The sequence below is a fragment of the Colossoma macropomum genome, unplaced genomic scaffold, assembly GCF_904425465.1.
Source record: "Colossoma macropomum unplaced genomic scaffold, Colossoma_macropomum, whole genome shotgun sequence".
Lineage (NCBI taxonomy): Eukaryota > Metazoa > Chordata > Actinopteri > Characiformes > Serrasalmidae > Colossoma > Colossoma macropomum.
Genome location: NW_023494809.1, coordinates 2,891,855 through 2,913,538, shown reverse-complemented (window position 1 = coordinate 2,913,538; position 21,684 = coordinate 2,891,855). Strand labels below are relative to the sequence as shown.

The 21,684-nt window shown below is 40.0% G+C and overlaps 1 protein-coding gene across 2 annotated transcripts in view; it reads right to left on the bottom strand.

Moving 5' to 3' along the window:
- Positions 1-1,034: 1,034 nt before the first annotated feature.
- The window catches only part of rundc3b (RUN domain containing 3b), a 49,455-nt gene continuing 28,805 nt past the window's right edge, over positions 1,035-21,684 (bottom strand). The window contains exons 3-11 of one of the 2 annotated variants that reach the window (XM_036558391.1): positions 21,547-21,680; positions 19,823-19,908; positions 17,998-18,084; positions 16,789-16,872; positions 14,718-14,889; positions 12,583-12,740; positions 7,912-8,061; positions 4,054-4,181; positions 1,035-1,393 (exon numbers count right to left, since the gene is read on the bottom strand). In XM_036558391.1, the coding sequence (XP_036414284.1) occupies positions 1,248-1,393; positions 4,054-4,181; positions 7,912-8,061; positions 12,583-12,740; positions 14,718-14,889; positions 16,789-16,872; positions 17,998-18,084; positions 19,823-19,908; positions 21,547-21,680 (1,145 nt within the window). In that variant the 3' untranslated portion in view covers positions 1,035-1,247. The remainder of the gene's footprint in view (positions 1,394-4,053; positions 4,182-7,911; positions 8,062-12,582; positions 12,741-14,717; positions 14,890-16,788; positions 16,873-17,997; positions 18,085-19,822; positions 19,909-21,546; positions 21,681-21,684) is intronic. The other variant, XM_036558393.1, reaches the window with a different exon arrangement.

Below are 21,684 nucleotides of genomic sequence, written 5' to 3'. Positions count from 1 at the left end.
TACAGAGTTCAGCAGCTGCCCAGTAGCTTCTATTCTAAGCATGTTTCGAGTCAACAGATTTCTGTTTTTTTCTAAATATGGGAAAATGTGACATAATTTTTCTCCATGGTAACTGATCATACAGTGGAGACACAGAAGAAAGAGATTATGCTGAGAAACAGTCTAGTACTGTGCAAAAGTCAGAGACCACCCTTCATTTATTTAACTTCCAGTCAAAACAGCCATTCAGGACAAGTTTTCATTTTTCAGGGTCGGATAAAAAGCAGAAAATATACAGTTAACAGAAAATTACCCAGAAGCCTCAGCAACTAAGCACAACTATATCAGATTTTTCAGTATTTAGTGTTTCCACACTTTGCCTTTATTACAGCTTCCATTCTTTTCTGTTCTTCACAGAAAGTTCAGTCTTAGAAGTTGGTCACATTTTCTGATTCCCAAACACATCCAGTGATGTTGAGGTCTGGACTCTGAGATGGCCAGTCCATTGTTCTGAGAACATTAGGAGCTTCTTGCCTTGGCTTTTTTGTCGATTAACGGCTTCTTGACTCATAGCGCTGAGTGGATGGACAAGAACACCTGTGGATTTTTTTTTGTGGCTTGATTTTCTCATCTCTCTCAAAGATGAAAGCTTTAAGTACTGTTTATCTGATGGGGACCACTTTGGTGGTCTGCCAGATCTTGCAGGTGCACATTTCCTCTATGTATTTTAATCATTTGTAGAACTCTAGTTCTGGAAGCTCCTGTTATTTTAATAATTTTCCTTTGACTTTACCCTTCTATATCACTGGTGTCAGAAGAAAACCTTGTATATCCAAAATGGTAACTTTACAGGAAAAGGAAAAAACATACTCTACTTTTAATGGAAGTCAATGGAACCAGACTTTTTTACAAGTCATTTTGGGCCGTTTCTTTTTGTCCATTTATCATGAAATTTACATTCAATGTAAAGGACAACAGGCATTTTCACATTATGTCAAAAACCGAAAAACGACAAAAATGGAGATACAAGGTTTTCTTCAGACAACAGTGATATGCAAGAAGATTATCTTTTATCTAATCTCCCAAAAAAAAAGAATAACTTAATGGCCGTTTTGATCGGAAATTAAATAAATAAAGGGTCTCTGACTTTTGCATGTGACTGTAAACATTCCTTTAAATACTGTGGTACTTTAAATCGTGTGTCTGTGTAAATAACTGCAATAGCTGTAGAAGTATAGACTGTACAAGTAAGCATGAATGCGAGTTCCTTAAGACGGAGTAAGCCCCGGGCTGGTCATATCTGTGGTCGGACTCGCCAGATACTCACTGGACTTCAGACTGGCCAGAGACTTGTAGCTGGCCACTGAAGTTAGAGACCCGCACAGCCCTCTGAGAGATGGCGTGTCCTCTTTACCTGCAAATGCGCAAACACACAAACACACACAAACACACTTTTAGAGGAGATAAACGTCACACTACTCCAAAATGAATCTAATTTGTTTATCCCAATGACAGTTTTGGAATTTTAACTGAATAATAAGCAGCAGAGAGCCGGCAGTGCAGCAGTGAAAGCTTCTGATAACATCTGTAATAAAGAGTCTGATATTTACACATGAAGTCTAGACACCGTAGAGAATTCTAACTCCAGTCATTTGCCTCAGGCAGTATGTGGAGCCCTTAAATTGCGTAGAGCATAGTCCTCCTACTATTTCTGCATTCCCACAGTGTAATATGTTAAAAATACAGATTGTCTGACCACAGAGCTGCTGTTGGCTGGATATTTTTAAATGTCTGACCGCTCTCAACCTTGCAGCAATACTGACACATATGTAAAAGAAAAAAAAAAGGGTAAACGCTAAACATCAATGGATGTCCAGTCACATAACTGAGGAAAGATGATCAACTAAATACATAAACCACACATATAGCTTTTCATCCCTTCAGTCCCTTCAGTGTTACTATTTAAGGGGGTATTCTGCTGATTTAATGCAAAACGCAGCATTATAGAAAAACTTACGGAGTCAGTATTGTTCACAGTGGTGGTGATAGGAACCAGGCGTCTAAAGTGTTCTATGTCTTTAAAAGCGTCCTCACAGAAAGATATTACATGAAATGAATAAGCTACCTGATGCCTGAGACATTAACTGTAAAAAACTGTGTGATAACTTTGGCCTAAAACATATTTTTGAAGATATGGAGGGCGGAGAGGTACGTGGAAGCTGTTGTAAGGCAATGTAGTACTCAAAGAAATGAGTAGTTTTACATTGTGTTATTTTACCATTATCAACATTGCATATAAACACTCAGTAACATGTGGAGGTGCTCTGTTGGATAGTAAATAAAATGGTTATATTTGTGTAGACATGGTGACTCCTGGTTCCCATCAGTCAGTAAGTTTATGTACATTGAACCATTTCATGTAAAACCACTCTGAAAGATTCTGTTTACTTCTCAATGGCTGAATTAATGAATTAATTTAATGTAAATGTGCATTTAATGTAAACTGCACAACTGCAGTTTGGTTTCCTGTTTACATATCGCTGCTGTCGGAATAAAACCTCTTATCTCCAGAATGTTAACCTTACAGGAGAAGGAAAAACCTACTTTACTCTAATGTAAGTCAGTGGAAAAGTAGTTTTGTTGCATTTCTTTTAGTCCGTTCATCATGAAATGTACACACAATGTAAAGGACAACAGGCATTTTCAAATCGTGTCAAAAATTGAAAAACGAATGAAATAAAATGAAGATTTAATATTTGAATGTTGTTGACAATGTATTTTTATTAGTGCTCTAATATGAAGCAGTCATCGATAGACAGCAAAACTGCTTTAGTGTAAAATCCCATTAAACCAATATTTTCTAGCTAAGTGCTCAGTGCATTGGGGGGCCTAAGGCGGCTCTGCCCTCCACAGAAAATTTGGGTGCAAATCACATGTTTGGGTGTCCTCCATCCATTCTTTTTAGAAAACGGGAGAAAGTGTTTCTGTACTACTAGAACTGAATGAACGTCAGCCATTCTGATTCCCCATTTTGATTCTCTGCACATCGTCCTGTTCAAGTAACACATGTTGCGTTTCAAACTTTTACCAATATTGGAAGTCAGTGACAAACTGTGACTATTAGAGTTAGGCCTGGGAATGGCCCATCATCCAAATAATGTCTGGTCAACAGCACTCCTGTGGTCAAAACCTGCACAGTGTTGAATGGGATACAAGGGAGCTTACAATCTGTGAAGCAAAAACGGGCTGCAGTCTGTAATAGTGTGCAAAAAAAACAAAAAACTGGACTGATATATGACCATTAGATGTACAGAAGAAAAAATGTTTAATGCTCATAAAGATGTTTTGTTGGGTTGGGTAAGGCTGAAACATGTCTAATATTTTTAATATTCCAATTGAAATTTAAATATGATTATTTTCTATAAATTAAGCTCATAAGTAGAATATAAATTCACAAGTACAAATTATTACCTTTATTTCATAGATATTTGAGTTTATTTTAAAGGTTATTATGGTAAAATGTTGTAAGTTTAAAATACTGTACTAGCTGAACTAGTGAAACTGCTGAATTACAGTAAAAGACCGTATTCCTAAGAAATTAAATGACTGCAATTTTACAGATTTTTACCATCATTGAGAAGACATGATTTCAACAACTTCTGTTAATTACGGGGTTTTGTCTGGCACCCCTGCTGCCAGACTTTTTACCATTTTTTATGGTCAAGTTGTTAGTTATTTAAGAGAACTAGGTGGTAAATAACTTATTGGAACGACTGGAAAATGCCTGACCAAAAAAAGAAAAGGGTAATTAGAACTGGTCTAGTTACCAGACTAGAAAATTGTATTTCAACGTATGCTTCATGTCAGCTCGCCCTGACCATTCTCACGTCAGTATCTCAGCCATGTGTTTATATATAGCAGTGCCATTTACGCAGCTGGCTGCCAACCCACTCAGGGAATTATGATCAGCTCCTCTTAATGACATCATCCCCTGTAACAGATACTGCAGTTCCTTTGTGGAATGATGATGCTCTGTTTTATCAGATGCTCAAACACAAACACACAACGCTGTACCTTCTCGGTGCCAGTGTGCGAGTCCTGTTTTGCCGTCCAGACTGCGCGTGTGTGTGTGTCCCGGGTCCAGAGATAACTGAGACAGGCTCATATCAGCAGACAGCTGGTCCAGACTCGGAAAGCTTTTCCTGTGAAGGCACACCAACAAACACAGTGTTCAAGAAACGATGCTGCAGCTCTTTAAGAGTGAACGATGAGATACATACACTCACTCGCACACAGCATAAACAGAACACCATACCGTAATATTGTAATCATATTCTGCAATATGCCTTGCCTTGCATTATAAGGAGGAATTCCATTTTTAAAAAAAGTCAGCATATTTAAATCATTAATATGTAAATGCAGTCGTTCAGGGTAGGCCAGAGTCCGGTGACAGTTAACCGAGTTACCATGGTAACAGCCCCCAGTGACAAAAAAACTCATTTATTAATTTAATTCATGAAAACTATAGCAAGAGACACTTAAACTGACCAAAAACGGTCAGTTCAACCTGAAAAATAAGTTCATTTGGTAAAAAGTCAATTAACTAGTTGAAATCAACCTAAATGAATTCAATCACATATTTGAGTCTCAAAATGACTAGTCGAAAAGGTATTTTTCCATTTATTGTCAATAATGGCCAAACCCACCAGTTAGTTCCCACATGGTTCCCCAAATAAAATTACCCTGTTACCAGCACAGGTCTATTCCAGAGCTGAGTGTTCCATTCTAGAGAATCTTACCAGAATTGTCCACAGTGGTGGTGATAGAAACCAGACTTCTGAAGCATTTAACGCCACTAAAAGCTCCCACACAGAAAGGCATTACACAACATGTTTACAAGTGCACAGCCTAATGCCTGAAACACTGTTTTATGATAGATTTGAGACAAGCTTTTGGCCTAATACTCACTTTTTATATCCATTCACAGTCGGAAAGGCACATGCAGTGTGTTCTAAGGCAAAGTAGTCCCCAAAGAAAAATGACATTTTTTGGATTAACCGATAATCCATATTTCACCACAATCAACATTACCAATAAAAACTCAGAAGACGTGTGTAGGTTTGCTGGTGAACATCGCAAACCCTGGTTCCCATCACCACCACTGTAAAGAAATCTGACTAGAATGGAGCATTTCATACCAAACCACTGTGGATAACATTATTTTATATCTCCATGACAGAATCATACAGGAATTTTGAAAAATCCCTTTTAATGTGACTTAGATATAGACAACACCCCCCCCCCATTAAAAGTAGACTTTTGTACTATGTCATTTTAGTAAGTAGGACTGTTAGCTTGCTTGTAGCATGTATGTAGCATTATTCGTATTTTGACTACCAAATGACCAAGTAATTCAGGGGATGCAGTGACATTATAGAGGGAAAAATGTCCCTAAATTCTTCCCAAAATTCAGTTTCTCATAAATGAAATTCTATTTTCTCATAGAGGAAACCTGCTTTCCTAATATAGGCATGAAACAGACTACAGAGGTCTATAATGATAAACAATATACTGTACAGCCATCACACACACACACACACACACACACACACACACACACACACACACACACACATTATTTTTCCAACCCATTTCCCTACTCAGTCCAGATTCCTTTTAGTAAGACGTTTCAGCCTGTACTGTATTCCTGTCCCGGAGTTATTACAGTGAACTCTGCCGCTGCATTTCGCTGATCGATTTCTGCTTCTAGGAAGGCCTGCAGCCTGGGAAGAGCTTGACTAGAATCCAATAGTGATCCAATAGAACTGCTTCACAGGGCCTAGTCTGTTTCAGGAATAATGAGTCCTGCAAACATTTCCTTCCTGCCCAGAAGTCTGAACAGTACGGTGTATAAATTCGGCATAGGCAGGGATTTGGGAGGGGTGCTGAAATTGCTTTGTCATGACTGAAAAGAGTAAAACGTGAAAAGAACGTCTCATGTTTCAGATTTGAAGTCAACGTGAATCAGAAATCAAAATGGATTTTCCTTCTGTGCCGTGAAGTATTGTTAAGTGAAACCTGGCATCAGGGAGGGTCTCAGTATTTTCACATAATGATAGGTAAAGCTGGTGGGAGGGTCAGGTAAAACATATTATTGGTCAGTATTACTTCAAACCCAATTTCAAAAAACTTAAAACAGTATGTGAACTGCCAATAAAAACAGAAAGCAGTGATTAGTAAATTCTGTTTGACCTCTATATTAAGGTGATAACAGGATATTTGAGGTTTTATCTTGAACTCTACTGTTTCTTCATAAATATATGCTCATTCTAAATATGATGCCTGTAACACATTCTTAAAATGTTGGGACAGAAAACATGTTTACCACTGTGTTACATCACCTTTACTTTTAACAGCACTTAATAAAATTTTGGGACTAAAGGCACCAATTGATCCAGTTTTGCAAGTTATCCCCCCCCCCATTCTTTAATGATACCAGTCTTCAGCTGCGCAACCATATGGGGTCTTCACTGTTGTATTTTCCATTTCATGATGCGGCACATGTTTTCAATGTTACCTGCACTCTCTGATTACACAGCCATGCTGATATAACATGCGCAATAAATAAGCACGTTCTTGAAAAAGACGGTGTTTAAAAGGCAGCATATGTTGCTACAAAATTTGTCTATATCTTTTAGCATTAATGGTTGGTAATGCTGCTTTCACAGGCTGTTTACATGCAAAGATTTTTGCAATCCGATTGAATACAATCCGATTACAGGTTCAGACTGAGGTGTTTATATGCACACTCCATTCAACGATTTGATAGAAAACCTTCGTTTACATGCTCACTACAAGTAATCCGATGCAAAATGACGCGCACGCGTGGAGTAGCGTTTAGAGTAAACGTTACCATGACAGCGAACATCACGTGAGGTCCAGTCCGCATGATATGAGTTTCCAGTTGGCGCGCTTGTGTTTTAATTGCTTTAAAATGATGTCAGACTCAGGAAAACGTCCTTCACATGTGCTTATTAAAGAAGGCCGAGAGGGAGACGTCGTGTTCTGAGACACATAAGCTGGACGTCCGTCCCACCGCCGTCTTTTAAAGCTCAGAGCTTAAACTTCGTCTCCTCTGCAGACCAGTTTCTGCTCCGCCATGTTGAACGGTATAAACTTTCGCCTTGACGTGACGCACATGATCAGAACATACTTACATGTTCCGATTGGAATGTAATCGGATTCAGGCGTTTACCTGGCTATTATTCTTCTATTTAACGCATTATTTAGAGGTTTACCCACCTCAATCAATCGGAGAGAAATTGTATTCCGAATGGCCTCAATCGGACTAGTCTATTCCGATTGAGGTGTTTACATGGACCTGTTCTATTCCGATTGAGCTATTAGTCGGATTATTAACGGATTATCAGGCTGCATGTAAACGTGGCTACAGATGCACAAGTTATCCGTGCCTAGTGGACTAGTTTATTCAGATTGAGGTGTATACATGGACGTATTCCGATTGAGCTATTAGTTGGATTATTAACGGATTATCATGCATGTAAACGTGGTAACGAATCAGTTCTAACAATAACCATTAGCTGCAGCCCAGTGTGAATTCCACAAGCATTCAAGGCTGGGAATCCAACAGAGCATAACTGGTCTTACTCTCTCAGTAGGTTGGTTGTATGGTCTCCACCAGCCCCCAGTTACTAAGCACAATGCTGGTGTTTTATTCCAAGAGTGTTAAGCTGTTTAATGAAGTTGTGTGTTAGTGGCTGTTTAATGCATGTTGAAGGAAGCCTTTACTGGACCGGTGATGGGAGACCTAGTTACCACTGGACACGGATAAATTAGGGAGAAAAAAGGGAAAGAGACACCTGCATTCACAGACACACAGAGAGCTCAGATAATGACAATATGTATCCATACTCTTCCCATGGCCCGGAGCGTTTCTGGTAGAGGAGCGTGTCCAAGGCAACAGCGTTGTTATCCAGGGCTCCAGGAGAGGGCCACTGATTGGTCAGATGGGAGGTGAGCTCCTGTCTAGAGCGCAGGTCATGGTTCTTCAGTACAGTTCTGCTGGTATTCAGAACACATATAGACAGACCAGAAAGAGAGTCTTCAGTTACAATCACATGACTTATGCTTGATAAAAAAATAGATATAAACATGGAGTAAGAAGCTTCAAGCAATAACATTATCCCTCCAGCCTCTATGGGCAGTGTGTAAACAGGTGACTTAAGCACTGGTCAAAAGGAATGGTTTGTCTACCCAAATAGGACCCCCATGGACCCTCACAGAGCAGGTACTATTTGGGTGGTGGATCATTCTCAGCACTGCAGTAACACTGATGTGGTGGTGGTGTGTTAGTGTGTGCTGCGCTGGTCTGAGTGGATCAGACACAGCAGTGCCTCAGTGTCACTGCTGGACTGAGAATAGTCCACCAACCAAAAATATCCAGCCAACAGCGTCCTGTGGGCAGCGTCCTGTGACCACTGATGAAGGACTAGAGGATGACCAACACAAACTGTGCAGCAGCAGATGAGCTATCGTCTCTGACTTTACATCTACAAGGTGGACTGACAAGGTAGGAGTGTCTAATCGAGTGGACAGTGAGTGGACACAGTGTTTAAAAACTCCAGCAGCATAGATTTGAGACAAGCTTTTGTCTTTTTGAGGTGAGCTCCTGTCTAGAGCTCCTAGCATCGTGAGGTAGGAAGAGACCTAGCTAGCAGGGGGAACTAAATAGATCAGAAAACTGGGTAAAATAAAAAATAATGATAATTAATTAAAAGACAAAACAATACAAACTAGCAGTAGCTCCGAGCACTCATCCTGATTTTCGTCTGTATACCGAAACCCCATTAGAAAGTCAACTTGGGATTAAAAAAAGCTGCACTACATACGATTTTTTCGTTAAAACTGAAGGAATAGAAGAGTCAGGAGAAAGAACACACACTAAAATATGGTGTGCATGCACTGCTGCAAGTTGCTTTGTAAAGCCTGAAATCAGGTTGGATTTCACAAGTTTTTCAGACCACATTATACATCATATTAATGTATACGTATTAACATCATACAGGTTTAAAAAAGAAGTTCCGGCTTGATGTTTAGGTCTCAGATGTAACATTATACTGATGAAAATACGATGAAATATTAGATAATTCACTCAGTTTTGACAGAGTTCTCTTTGAAAACTCAGTGTGCTCCCAATTATCAGATTCATTCGCACAGTAAAGGGTCTGAAGCACAACAGACATTACAATATCTTCTTCCACACGTTGCATGCAATTACACATTTCCACCAAAGAGGTCTCCAAATCCCCAAAACTTACATACTGCAGCTTTAACAACTCAAGGTGGTTTGTGGCAAGTATGTGAAGAATTCGGTCTGCCTGATGCTAATTTTTCATTTGTAAGCTTCTCTTAGTTTTTAGCTACATTAGCCTCATAACTTCAAAGAAAGCTACAGAAAGGGTCAGGGTGAAATTGTCTAAATATGACTGTTCCTCCAAAACAGAGAATAAAATGGTAGTAATAATAGAAAGCAGACATCCCAGATGAAACAGAACTACCAAGTACAGCACAACCGCCTCCATCGTTTTCTGAAACAAAGCACTTAGCGCTCAGCAGAAAGCTGTTCTGGAGTGCAGTTATGCAGATAAACACTTCAGGGCCGGTAAACAGCAATGAATAAGCTGGATGTTTATGGCACGGCAATCATCACAAGCATTTAATGGCCTTGTTTTTGACCTCAGTCTTTTTAAAGACTTGATGGCTCCTCGCAGTGAAGATGATCCAGTTTTACAGAAGAAAACGCCCAAGGAATGTGACACTGTAAGCAAAGTGGCCTTCAGAACCACAAAGCCATGAATCAGCAGTGAAATGCTGGCTGTCCACGCAAGACAAACTGAGCTTCATTAATAATACAGGCCACCTCTGTAGCTGTGAAGTGCCTGCTTTCCACTGCGCTAGCACATTTGGACATGCACACTGGGAACTGAAGTACATTAACATCATAATCTAATGATACTTCTGTTTAGCACTAGGTTCTGCTTTCGAATGCAGCAGGCAAGTGCCTTATTACAAACAGATATTGCCCAAGAACAGTACGTTGTGCGATCCGGTGAGGATTGCACATGTAAATGAGGTTAGAACCCAGAGTGCTGCAATGCACATGCTAACACAGTGTGTAGCACTGCACAAGCATTATTTGGTTTGTACTGTACAGTGAGGTATAATAAGATACAGCCCACTATTTTAAATTGAGGCCCGTTTTTAAAAATGATGACGTATTAAACGTCTATTCCATGCCAACAGCCAAATAAACACACTCCACTCATTTATATTGTATAGAGGGTCACTGATCAGTGGTGTGGGAGCTGACTGACAGGTGGCGTTGATACATAGAGGGGAAATCAGAACCAGGAAAAAAGTCAGAAAAACTAATCATCATCAGTTTTGACAACTTAACGACTTTGTCGCTAGATTTAGCGACTTTTCAGACCCCTTTAGCGACATTTTTATTTAACCTAGCATCAAATTTGTTAAACTCAGCAAATAAACAGAAATTGTGCACTAAAACTTGCAGGAAAATGTCATATATGGGTCATTCTACAGAAATGTCCACTTTTCTATTTCTCCATAGGACTCACTGGTGTTACTGATCGTCATTGGTGTTCCACATAATAAAGGTAACACCAGAGACTTTTAATAAACAATGCATTTTACAAAATCTCTGCTACAGAGCATCAAACCACATGTTGTCAATCATGGAATATCCACTAAAAAAATATCCATTTGTATTCTATTTTTTCACAATTACCTCAGAATAAAGTCGGTCACACCAGTGACTTCAGCTAAAAGCTTCATATGAAATCATGAGCTAAATGAGAAAATCTCTGATAACTGAAAGACGCAGTGGACTCACCATGAGCTTTTCTTCATAGATCCTCAGAAAATAGGTAAAAGGAAGTCAAGTGATGTCATCAGTGTGAATTTTATTTCAAAATAAGAGATTTTTGTTACGCGGTAACACCAGTGACACGACTCCTGGGGAACTTTCATTATATATTTTATAATATTTATTTGGCATTTGTTTTCTTTATTTCATTTAAATAATATATTTATCATATTTCATAGTCATGTATAGATTATTGCAGTTAAAATTTTAGAAAAACATGTTTTATACTTCAAAATATGGCACTCAGCCTTCACACAGGACAAGCTCTTCTGTGGTGCTTGGAATTCTAGATAATTGATTTAAAAACTAATATTGCTAAATTGATAAATCAAGAAGGTGTAACTGTTAAAATAACATTGTTTTATTTTTAAATGTAAATAAATTGTAACCCTGACATGTTTTTCAAGTGTAATATATCTGTAAACGCTAGGGACACAGAAGTGGACGTTTCTCATATGTTTGTCTTTTCACTTAGAAAATCAACAAAACATGTCATTGGACCAGGTGTGTTCAAACTTTTATCAAATTCTGTATACTCACCAGCTGTTTATGGGGTGAAAGTAGTTCTGCCCCATCGTTAACTTATTTGGCCCCTTTTTCTACTTGATCTTACTGTCAGGTCTGATTTCAGCTTATCCTTCAAATTATCAAACTCTTTGCAAAACTGTTAAAAATTTCACCAAATTATCACTCTCTCTCTCTCCCAACTGCATCAATCCTGTCTCCTTCTTTACTCATCCGTCCCATCCCTCGCTCCCCTCCTGCCTCCATAACGCTGCCACCACGTCAACTCATTGATGACTTGGAGTTTCCATAGCAACATTATCTTAAGGAGATAAGAGTATAATGTGGCCAGGATGCGTCTCCGCTGCGGTATTGAGTGGGGCACACAAACATTCTCAAAGGAATAAACATGCTAATAGAAGAAGCCCTTGTGGTCAAAGTCTAACTCATTCACCAGTGTTGTATGAACAGTATACTCAATACATTTACATTTATGGCATCTGGCAGACGCTCTTATCCAGAGCGACTCACAATTTTGATCAATTTACACAGGTAGGCAACGGTAGTGTTAGGAGTCTTGCCCAAGGACTCTTTTTGGTATATTGTAGGGTGCTTACCCAGGTGGGGCACTGAACCACAGTTACTCACTACACTATGCCCAACGTGTAACCAGCCCACTGAAGGCGGGAGCAGGACCAAGCATGCATGAACAGAAATCCCTGAAATTAATGAATGGCCTAAATTAATTAGAACTCATATCATATATATATATATATATATATATATATATATATATATATATATATATATATATATATATATATATATATATATACACACACACACACACACATACACACACACACACACACAACATACCGTGATCTAAACATTTTTTTTTGTAATTTGATGATCCAGTTATGTCGATGTTCTGAGCATGGTTGAAGTGTGACCTTGTAATAACTTGTAATAACTGTAAGTGTTAATCATCTGACTAGTTTTTACTAGTTTTACAGTCCTGCATGACTTATATCTAAAACATCAAAGTGTGTTGCATCAGACTAAGCAATCCAACCCACCCTCACCACAAACCCAAATGCTAATCCTGTGTATACACAGCAGTGTGTACTCACAGCTGGTCTTGAAGCTCCAGTATGATGTACTCCAGCTGCTCCTTCTCCAGTTTGTGGCTGATGTCGGCCTCTGTGAAGCGCTGCAGTAAAGCTTTGTTTTGGGAGACGGACTCCGACAGCTGAGCTTCTCTCAAACGCACCAGCTCCTCCAGATAACCCTGTACACAAACATATTTTATTCAGTACAACATCAGGTCATACAGACTTCTCATATGAATTTTACAGATGTAAATACATGTATGTAACAATATATCCCATATATGTATTTACACCGATCAGGCATAACATTCTGACCACCTCCTTGTTTCTACGCTCATTGTCCATTTTATCAGCTCCACTTACTATATAGGAGCACTTTGTAGTTCTACAGTTACAGACTGTAGTCCATCTGTTTCTCTGCATACTTTGTTAGCCCCCTTTTACCCTGTTCTTCAGTGGTCAGGACCCCCATGGACCCTCACAGAGCAGGTACTATTTGGGTGGTGGATCATTCTCAGCACTGCAGGACCGCTGATGTGGTGGTGGTGGTGTGTTCGTGTGTGTTGCGCTGGTCTGAGTGGATCAGACACAGCAGTGCTGCTGGAGTTTTTAAACACCTCAGTGTCACTGCTGGACTGAGAATAGTCCACCAACCAAAAATATCCAGCCAACAGCGTCCTGTGGGCAGAGTCCTGTGACCACTGATGAAGGACTAGAGGATGACCAACACAAACTGTGCAGCAGCAGATGAGCTATCGTCTCTGACTTTACATCTACAAGGTGGACCAACAAGGTAGGAGTGTCTAATAGAGTGGACAGTGAGTGGACACATACATACATATATACATACATACATTATATAAATATATATATATATATATATATATATATATATATATATGTGTGTGTGTGTGTGCGTGTGTGTCATGGGATCAAGGGAAGGTGAACTAAACATACGTGTATTGCTACACTCTCAACATGTGCACAAACAAATATGGCTGCACGTACGTTTCTATTGTACAACATGCTTAAGCAACTTCCGCAACAGAGAAGGCTGTAACGTTAGCTTTCGACACCAAACTAAAGTTTCCAATAATATGGCCCACAGTAAGTGGCAAAAGCTTGTGTTTTGAGAAGTAGTTGATATCTTGTGAGCTGGTTAGAAGGCTTGGTTCCAGTTTTCTCTTTATTGCTTAGTTATTGCATGGACTTGTTAACTTGGGCCAAGCCAGGTATTGGATGATAACAGCAGTTTAAAACAATTTGCTTAGGTGACAAAGACTTTTACACAGTACTGCAGCTCTCCAGCCACATTATGAGCTCTACTTACTTTATTATTGCTATACAGGCGTACAGTTACTATAGCCGATCTGCTGCTGCACAATTTGTTAGTGTCACTGTTAGGTTGAGAGTGGTCCACTTTTTAAAATATCCAGCCAATTTATCACCAGGCTGGCGTGGCACAGATCTGATTTTATTGGTCTTGATGGGACACAAATCTCATGTTTTCAAAGCTGTGTTTACACATAATTTTGATCTTTTTCAAACCAAATCTGTCATTTACATCACGTACAACAAACTAACCAGCAAAACAATCCTTCACAAAGATAATTAGCTCTGAACAGCTATCAGTTATATGTTATCATTAGAGTAAGACAGAGGAACAGGTGCTTTTTCAGCATTTACCGGCTCCGAGTTCAGGTTAGGCACTGCAGCCACATTAATCCTGAATGATGGCGCATGTGCAGTAAATAAAAATATTTAAATTCCGATCTGAGCGTTCTCATTAAGGTCGCATTGGCACGAATTGGATACATATCCGATCTAGGACCACATACAAAAGGCTATGTTCATGTTGACAGGCTAAAGGCTACGTTCACATTACCAGGCTGAAGTGGCACAAACCGGATTTTTTGCCCTAATGTAACTCAGATCTGATGTTTTCAGGTCTGTGTGGACACAAATCTGATTTAAAGCCTGTAAACAGTGGAAAAGCAGCACATCTCACCTTTTTCGCCTTCGTCTCGCTCTAATATTGAAGCTGAGAGCTGATCAGAGTTAATTAGACAGTACTTGCCTTTGTGTTTCTTATGCGTGCACACACACACACACACACACACACACACACACACACACACGTACACACACACACTTGCCTTCTGTTCCAGGACCACTCTGTATTTCTGCTCTACTCTCTTGTATTTGCTGTACCAGCTGCTCAGGTCAGTGCGGAAGCTGGGAGCCATGTTGGATTCCGGTGTGCTGGCTTCACTGCCGCTGCTGCCCAGAGTTCGCATCTCCTCCTCATCACTGCTGATGCTGTCTGAGCTGAGACACAGAAAAACATTCATTTATTTCATTTCCAGTAAAAACAACCATTAAGCAAATTTAGACTTATCAGTTTATAAAAGCTAACTCCACATCTCAGATGTGCAATTTCGGGCTAAGCCTCATTGCTCAAATCCAATTTTTTGCTCAAATCCGATCTCTCTGACTCGATGGTTCACACTCGTTTGGGTAAGTGATTCAAATCTGTCATTATTGTGAACGAACCGGCGTCCTGAAATGACCCTCATGAGCTCATCCTACTCAGTAACGCCACGTGAATGAATCACTGCATTATCAGCACAAACTAACGAGCAGAACGAGCTTCGCTGAGAAGATAATTAACTCTGATCAGCTCTCAGCTTCATTATTAGAGCGAGACGAAGGAGAAAATGGTGAGATGAGCTGCTTTTGCTCCGTTTACAGGCTTTAACTTCTGTTCGGCGCTGCTGCCATGGTAACGCTGAATGATGGCTCACGCACAGTGGAAAAAAAGCACATGAATTCCGATCTGAACATTCACATTAAGGTCGCATGGCCTCGAATCGGACACGTATCCGATCTAGGACCACATATGAAAGTGGCTCAGGTCGGATTTGAAAAGATAAGATTTGTGTCCACACAGCCCTGAAAACATCAGATCTGAGTCACATCAGGGCAAAAAATCTGGTTTGTGCCACTTCAGCCTGGTAATGTAAACGTAGCCTTGGTGTTCTAATGCAAATCTTCTTTTTGTCTATTCCCTTTTTTCACTAACGGCTTCTTGACAGCTACTAATCTTTTCAGCGCTGAGCACTGAGTTGTTCTCTCACAGTGGAGTGATGGACACAAAAACCTGTGGATTTTTTTTTTTTTGTCAGATATGATTTTCTCTTATCTCTCAAAGATGAACTGTTTAAGCACTGTTAGCTACCTGGTGGTGACAGTTCTAGTGGTCTAACCAGGTCCAGGTATTTTGGTTAGGAGTCCAATTTCCTTTATAGCTTAATACATACTTGAAATGTTAGTTTTTTAAACTCGTTTTTTTCACCTATTTTCCTTCAACTTTTTCCTTCCTTTTTTTTCCTTTTATTCCACAGCTTGAAAGAAAACAGTTACAATTATAACAGTGTCAATTCTACAATATCTTTTAAACCATCTAACCCCTCTCCACCTTCTGAATCCCTAAGTCCCCCCAACCCCCTAACCCTGAATACCGCCCCCCCCCCAACTTAAAAGATAAATGAATAAAATGAATTGAAACAATAAAATAAATAAATAAAGGATAAACAAGATGGACAAATTAGAGAGAAAAAAAAAGGGAAACAAAGGATAAGGACGTCCTCTAATCTGTATTTAAGTTAGATTGGTGTTTAAAATTGGAGATGAATGGTTGCCAGATCCGGTCAAATATGTCTGCAGTACCTCTCAGGCTAAATTTAGTCTTTTCCAAGTCCAAGAAAAACATGATATCAGTTAGCCATAGAGCGTGTGAGGGTGGGATGGTGGATTTTCACGCCAAAAGGATCCTTCTCTTAGCTAAGAGGAGGGCAAAGACAACTGCATTGGCTACTTGGGGCTTGGAAAAGAGAGATTCTGCCGGGACCCCAAATAATGTAAGCAATGGGCAGGGGATTATGTTGCATTCGAAGGCCTCAGTTAGTGAAGTAAAAACAGCAGACCAGAACCTCTCAAGCTTTCTGCAGGCCCAGAACATGTGTAACACGTAGGCAGGTGGTTCCACCACAGCGAGGGCATGATGGGTCTACCCCTGGGTAAATGCCTGCCAAAACTTTTTCCTTCCTTGAGCAAGCGGATTATTTTATATCTAATCTCCTCAGAAATATCTCAAATTTAGATATACGAGAGAATTTAACACGTGTTATTATGCACCTGAGTGAATAGGTAGCAATTTAGTCTTACCTTTGTGTGAACTTGAGGTAAGGTGTGTAGTCGATGACAGCAGGATAGCTTCCATCCAAACCCTCGCCCTTCAGACAGAAACTGCCAAATAAACAGCATGATTATTTAATCACTTCATTTAGATTTTCTTATTTATAACTTCCTTTATGTTTTTGTTTTGTTTTTCGTCTTTTACAGACTTAACTCATATAGCTTGCTTTGCACATACAGCACATACAGTCTTACGCACTACTCCATGATTCTATGGGATTAGTTGTACATGGGGATGTGCGGTAAAGTATTTATCACTGTTTCTCATCGATTTTAGACCCATCTGAATTGGGCCTGAGACTGAACTGAGCGCACCCACATCAGGAGAGGTTCTAGTGCCTATTGCCAGATGAGTGTTCACGTTGTTTCTTAAGTATGAAGCCACTTATTCATTGTGCTATCTGAGGCTAAAGTCAAGTCAACTGGAACTCTGAACATCAAAACATGCAAAATTACAGGAGGTAACATTGATGTTATTCGGCTATGTTGACAGTTGGCTGCGATTTCCCAAACTAATGATAATAACACACTGATTCAACTTAAGACAGATGGTTAGAGTAAATGAAATAAGACCTAAATCAAATGTTTTCTACTCTTTTTTTTTTGAGTGTGGGCAGTAAACCAAGTAGCCACTCCAAACTCCCACCAATTCCATCTAAATCTATAGGACTTTAGGCCGCCAGCAGCACCCGATTTACTTAAATGAAGGATTGATTAGATAAACTAGGTGTTGGATTGTAGCTGTAAACACTGGACTTCCTCAAGCAGAGCTTTGGAGATTTTTAAGGTAACAGAATCGCATAAAATGACAGCATATTTTTAATCCATATATTTGCATTTATTGTAATGTTAGAGACTTGTTAGAATGTTAGAGACAAATAAATGCTTATTGTCAAGGAAAACATATCATTTTTTCAGATGAATACGTCTGTACAGTACTGTACAGAGACACTGATTTTCATTGGGCAGACATGAAAGAGTCTGTGTGAGACTGTACAGTGACGAGCTTCAATCAGCAGGCGCATATGGAGCAGCAGCTTTTTAATGAATCATTAACATTCTGCCTGAGTGATACATGGCTGAATGTCAATACCTCCCCACAGAGAGAGAGAGAGAGAGAGAGAGAGAGAGAGAGAGAGAGAGAGAGAGAGAGAGAGAGAGAGAGAGAGAGGTACCTGAAAGTCAATAGCGTTTAGACCAATCAGAGTATCCGCCAGCAGCCCCGCCTCCTCACCTAGCATTATGGCCCCATCCTCGTAAAACCGCCTGGTAAAAACCACAGAACAAAGCCACAAAGAAAATCATTCCCATCTTTGTTTACACCTTCATAAGTCATAAATAAACAGAACAAAAGCTTTGAACTATAAAACTAAGACAAGAAGAAACAAGATCATTCGTCAGGGGAGCCTGGACGCTTCCTATTTCTCCCATTATTTCCAAAAACGTAGGTCTGCTAAATGCTAGAGGGAGCCTGCAAGCAAGTCCTCAATAAATGGGGGTGAAAGGTCTTAAACAGCTAAAAAAAGGAAAAGTTTAACTTATTTCTAACCATCTGTGCAGGACCTTGCGACTGAGTGCCTGTTGGTTGGCATTACCGCTACTTACTGCCTGTTGGTTAGCATTACTGCTACCGAGCGCTGATTGGTTGGCATTACAGCTACTTAGTGCCTGTTGGTTGGCATTACTGCTACCGAGCGCTGATTGGTTGGCATTACCGCTACTTAGTGCCTGTTGGTTAGCATTACTGCTACTGAGTGCTGATTGGTTGGCATTACTGCTACTGAGTGCTGATTGGTTGGCATTACTGCAACTGAGTGCTAATTGGTTGGCATTACTGCTACTGAGCAGTGATTGGTTGGCATTACTGCTACCGAGCGCTGATTGGTTGGCATTACTGCTACTGAGTGTCTGTCGGTTAGCATTACTGCTACTGAGTGCTGATTGGTTGGCATTACTGCTACTGAGTGCTGATTGGTTGGCATTACTGCAACTGAGTGCTAATTGGTTGGCATTACTGCTACTGAGCGCTGATTGGTTGGCATTACTGCTACTGAGCGCTAATTGGTTGGCATTATTGCTACTCAGCTCTGATTAGTTAGCATTACTGCTACTGAGTGCTGATTGGTTGGCATTATTGCTACTCAGCTCTGATTGGTTAGCATTACTGCTACTGAGCGCTAATCGGTTGGCATTACTGCTACTCAGCTCTGATTGGTTAGCATTATTGCTACTGAGTGCTGATTGGTTGGCATTACCGCTACTGAGTGCATGTTGGTTAGCATTACTGCTACTGAGTGCTGATCGGTTGGCAATACTGCTACTCAGCACTGATTGGTTAGCCTTACTGCTACTGAGTGCATGTTGGTTAGCATTACTGCTACTGAGTGCTGATTAGTTGGCATTATCACTACTGAGTGCTGATCGGTTGGCCAGCTGATCAGCTCTTTGGCTTATGGTAGCAGTCCTATAACTTGAGTTCAAAAGCGCTCAAGAATGCAACACCAGTGTTGAAATATTTTACACAGTTCTGCGTTCAGAAAATGACAGAACTGTTCTATATAAAAACGGCATTTACAAATGATAAAAGCTCCTTAGGAGCCCATTCATTATAGACTTCGGTAGCACAGCGCTTGACCAACCTGAAAGACATTACATAACTCAGTTTGTGTCAAAATTAATTAATTTAATCAACTAATTTATGTATTTCATTCGGTGTGCATGTTAATAGGTTAGGATGGATGGGGTGCGGTTTTTTGTTGTTGTGTAATTGAGCTAATGTTGTCATAGTTATTTACAGCAGGAATTAAGCATATGTAGAGGGAGAGAGAGAGAGAGAATAGACTTCTTGATGCAAACTAAGTGTCTCTTGGCGCTGCTGTTGCTATTCTGAACTGTACAGTGGCATCTTTAACATAAACAATCCACTGAAAAGCTGCACCACAAAAACCACAACTACTGTCACCCACACCGCAGCTTGGTACGCCTCTAAGAAAGAGAGGAAGACCTTGTGGTTTTGAAGTCTCTCAAAGCTGCAGAGATGTATTCAGACAAACGCTTCTCCATCAACGCAACTCTGATCCACGCACGACCCTGAGAGAGAGAGAGAGAGAGAGAGAGAGAGAGAGAGAGAGAGAGAGAGAGAGCGCATATTCATTTCTTTAAACTGTTATTTTTACTCAATCTTCAAACAACACCTCAGCTGTCTAGAGAATACTATTCTTGTTTCAACTAAAAACAAAAAAAATCCTACAGCAAAAAAGGTTTCATTTCCAGTCAAAGCTGCCATTCAGCAAAAGCCATTTTTCAGGAAACATTTATGACTAGATTATATGTAAAAGTAAAAAAACTGGAATTCAAAAATGTATCAAAAGATACAGAGGAAATTAAGCTCTTGACAACCATGCAAGACCTGGTAAACCACCAAAACTGTCCCCATCAGATAAATAAACAGTACTTAAGACTTTCATCTTTGAGAGAGAGGAGAAAATCAAGCTGCTTCAGATCTGAAAACATCCACAGGAGTTTCTCTCCATCCTTCCACTGTGAGAAGACGACTCAGCGCTATGGGTCTGAAAGGATGTGTAGCTGTCAAGAAGAACCTCACTGAGAAAAGGAATTCTGCACAGTTAACCAGGAAGCTGCTGATGTTTTCAGAACAATGGACTGACCACCCCAGAGTCCAGACCTCATAAATCACTGAATGTGTTTGGGTTTACTCAGATCGTGAGAAGCAGAAAATGCAACCAACTTCTAAGACTGAACTTTGGAGGTGTGGAAAAATATCCCTGCAGGTTTCTGTGAAGAATGGAAAACAGAATGGAAGCTGCGATGCAAAGACTGGACAAATACTCAACAAATTATTTTATATTTACTTGTTGAGGCTTCTGTGGTTGAGGTCTCTGATTTTTGCACAGTACTGTACAGGACTCACTGTCCAGCAGCCTAGACATACAGACAGTTCTATGCTCTTAAGCATACTGTTAACACTTGGACACTTGGAGTCTTCAACCACTCTTCCTTGCAGAGAGCTTCTAGTTCTTGGTCTTATATTCTTGGTCAGTTTTATATGTTTAAGATCTACCCACAAATTTTCAATCATGTAGAGGTCAGGGGACTCTGTGAGGGCCATTCACAAAGCTTCAGCTTGGGTTTCTTCAAGTTGATCATGCAGGATTTTGAGGTATGTTTTAGATAAATGTCTTGTAGTAAAAGCCAAACTTGCTGTTGCTTAACTGACTGTCACAATTTTTTCCAGAACTTGCTGATATTTACATGCAGATCATGTTTGTGCAAGCAATGCTTCCCTTCCACAGTTCCCCTTAACTGCCATTTCTTAATGCCATTTCGTACAGTGGAAATTGCGAGCTGGAAGCGCTTTGATAGCTTTTTATAGCCTTGCCCTGCTTTGTAGGCATGAATCGGCTTATTTTCAGAACCTCAGCTTCTTTGAGGAGCCCTAAGGAGTCAGTTAAAGCCTAGAAAGTACATCAAGTTCTGAGACTTTACAACTGAATGGGTGTCCAAACTTTTTTTTTTTTTTTACATGCAACAATTACCATTTTATTCTTTTCCTTTTTTAAATTAATGAAATCTAAAGTAACTGTGCACTAATATTTGCAGGGAAAAAAAATTAAAAAGGTAGTTCACTTCTTTTCACTTCAAAAAACAAAATGTCATTAGGTGAGGGGGTGCCTAAACTTTTACACGCGACTGTATTATCATTATTACCTTGGCTCTGGAGGTGCGGACGTTCTCCATGCTCTCGATGCTGTGGATGCAGCTGTGAGGGACTTTGCTACAGGCCAAACGGACATAATCCCAGAAACTACGAGGGCTCTCATAGCCAAACCAACTGACCTGACCTGC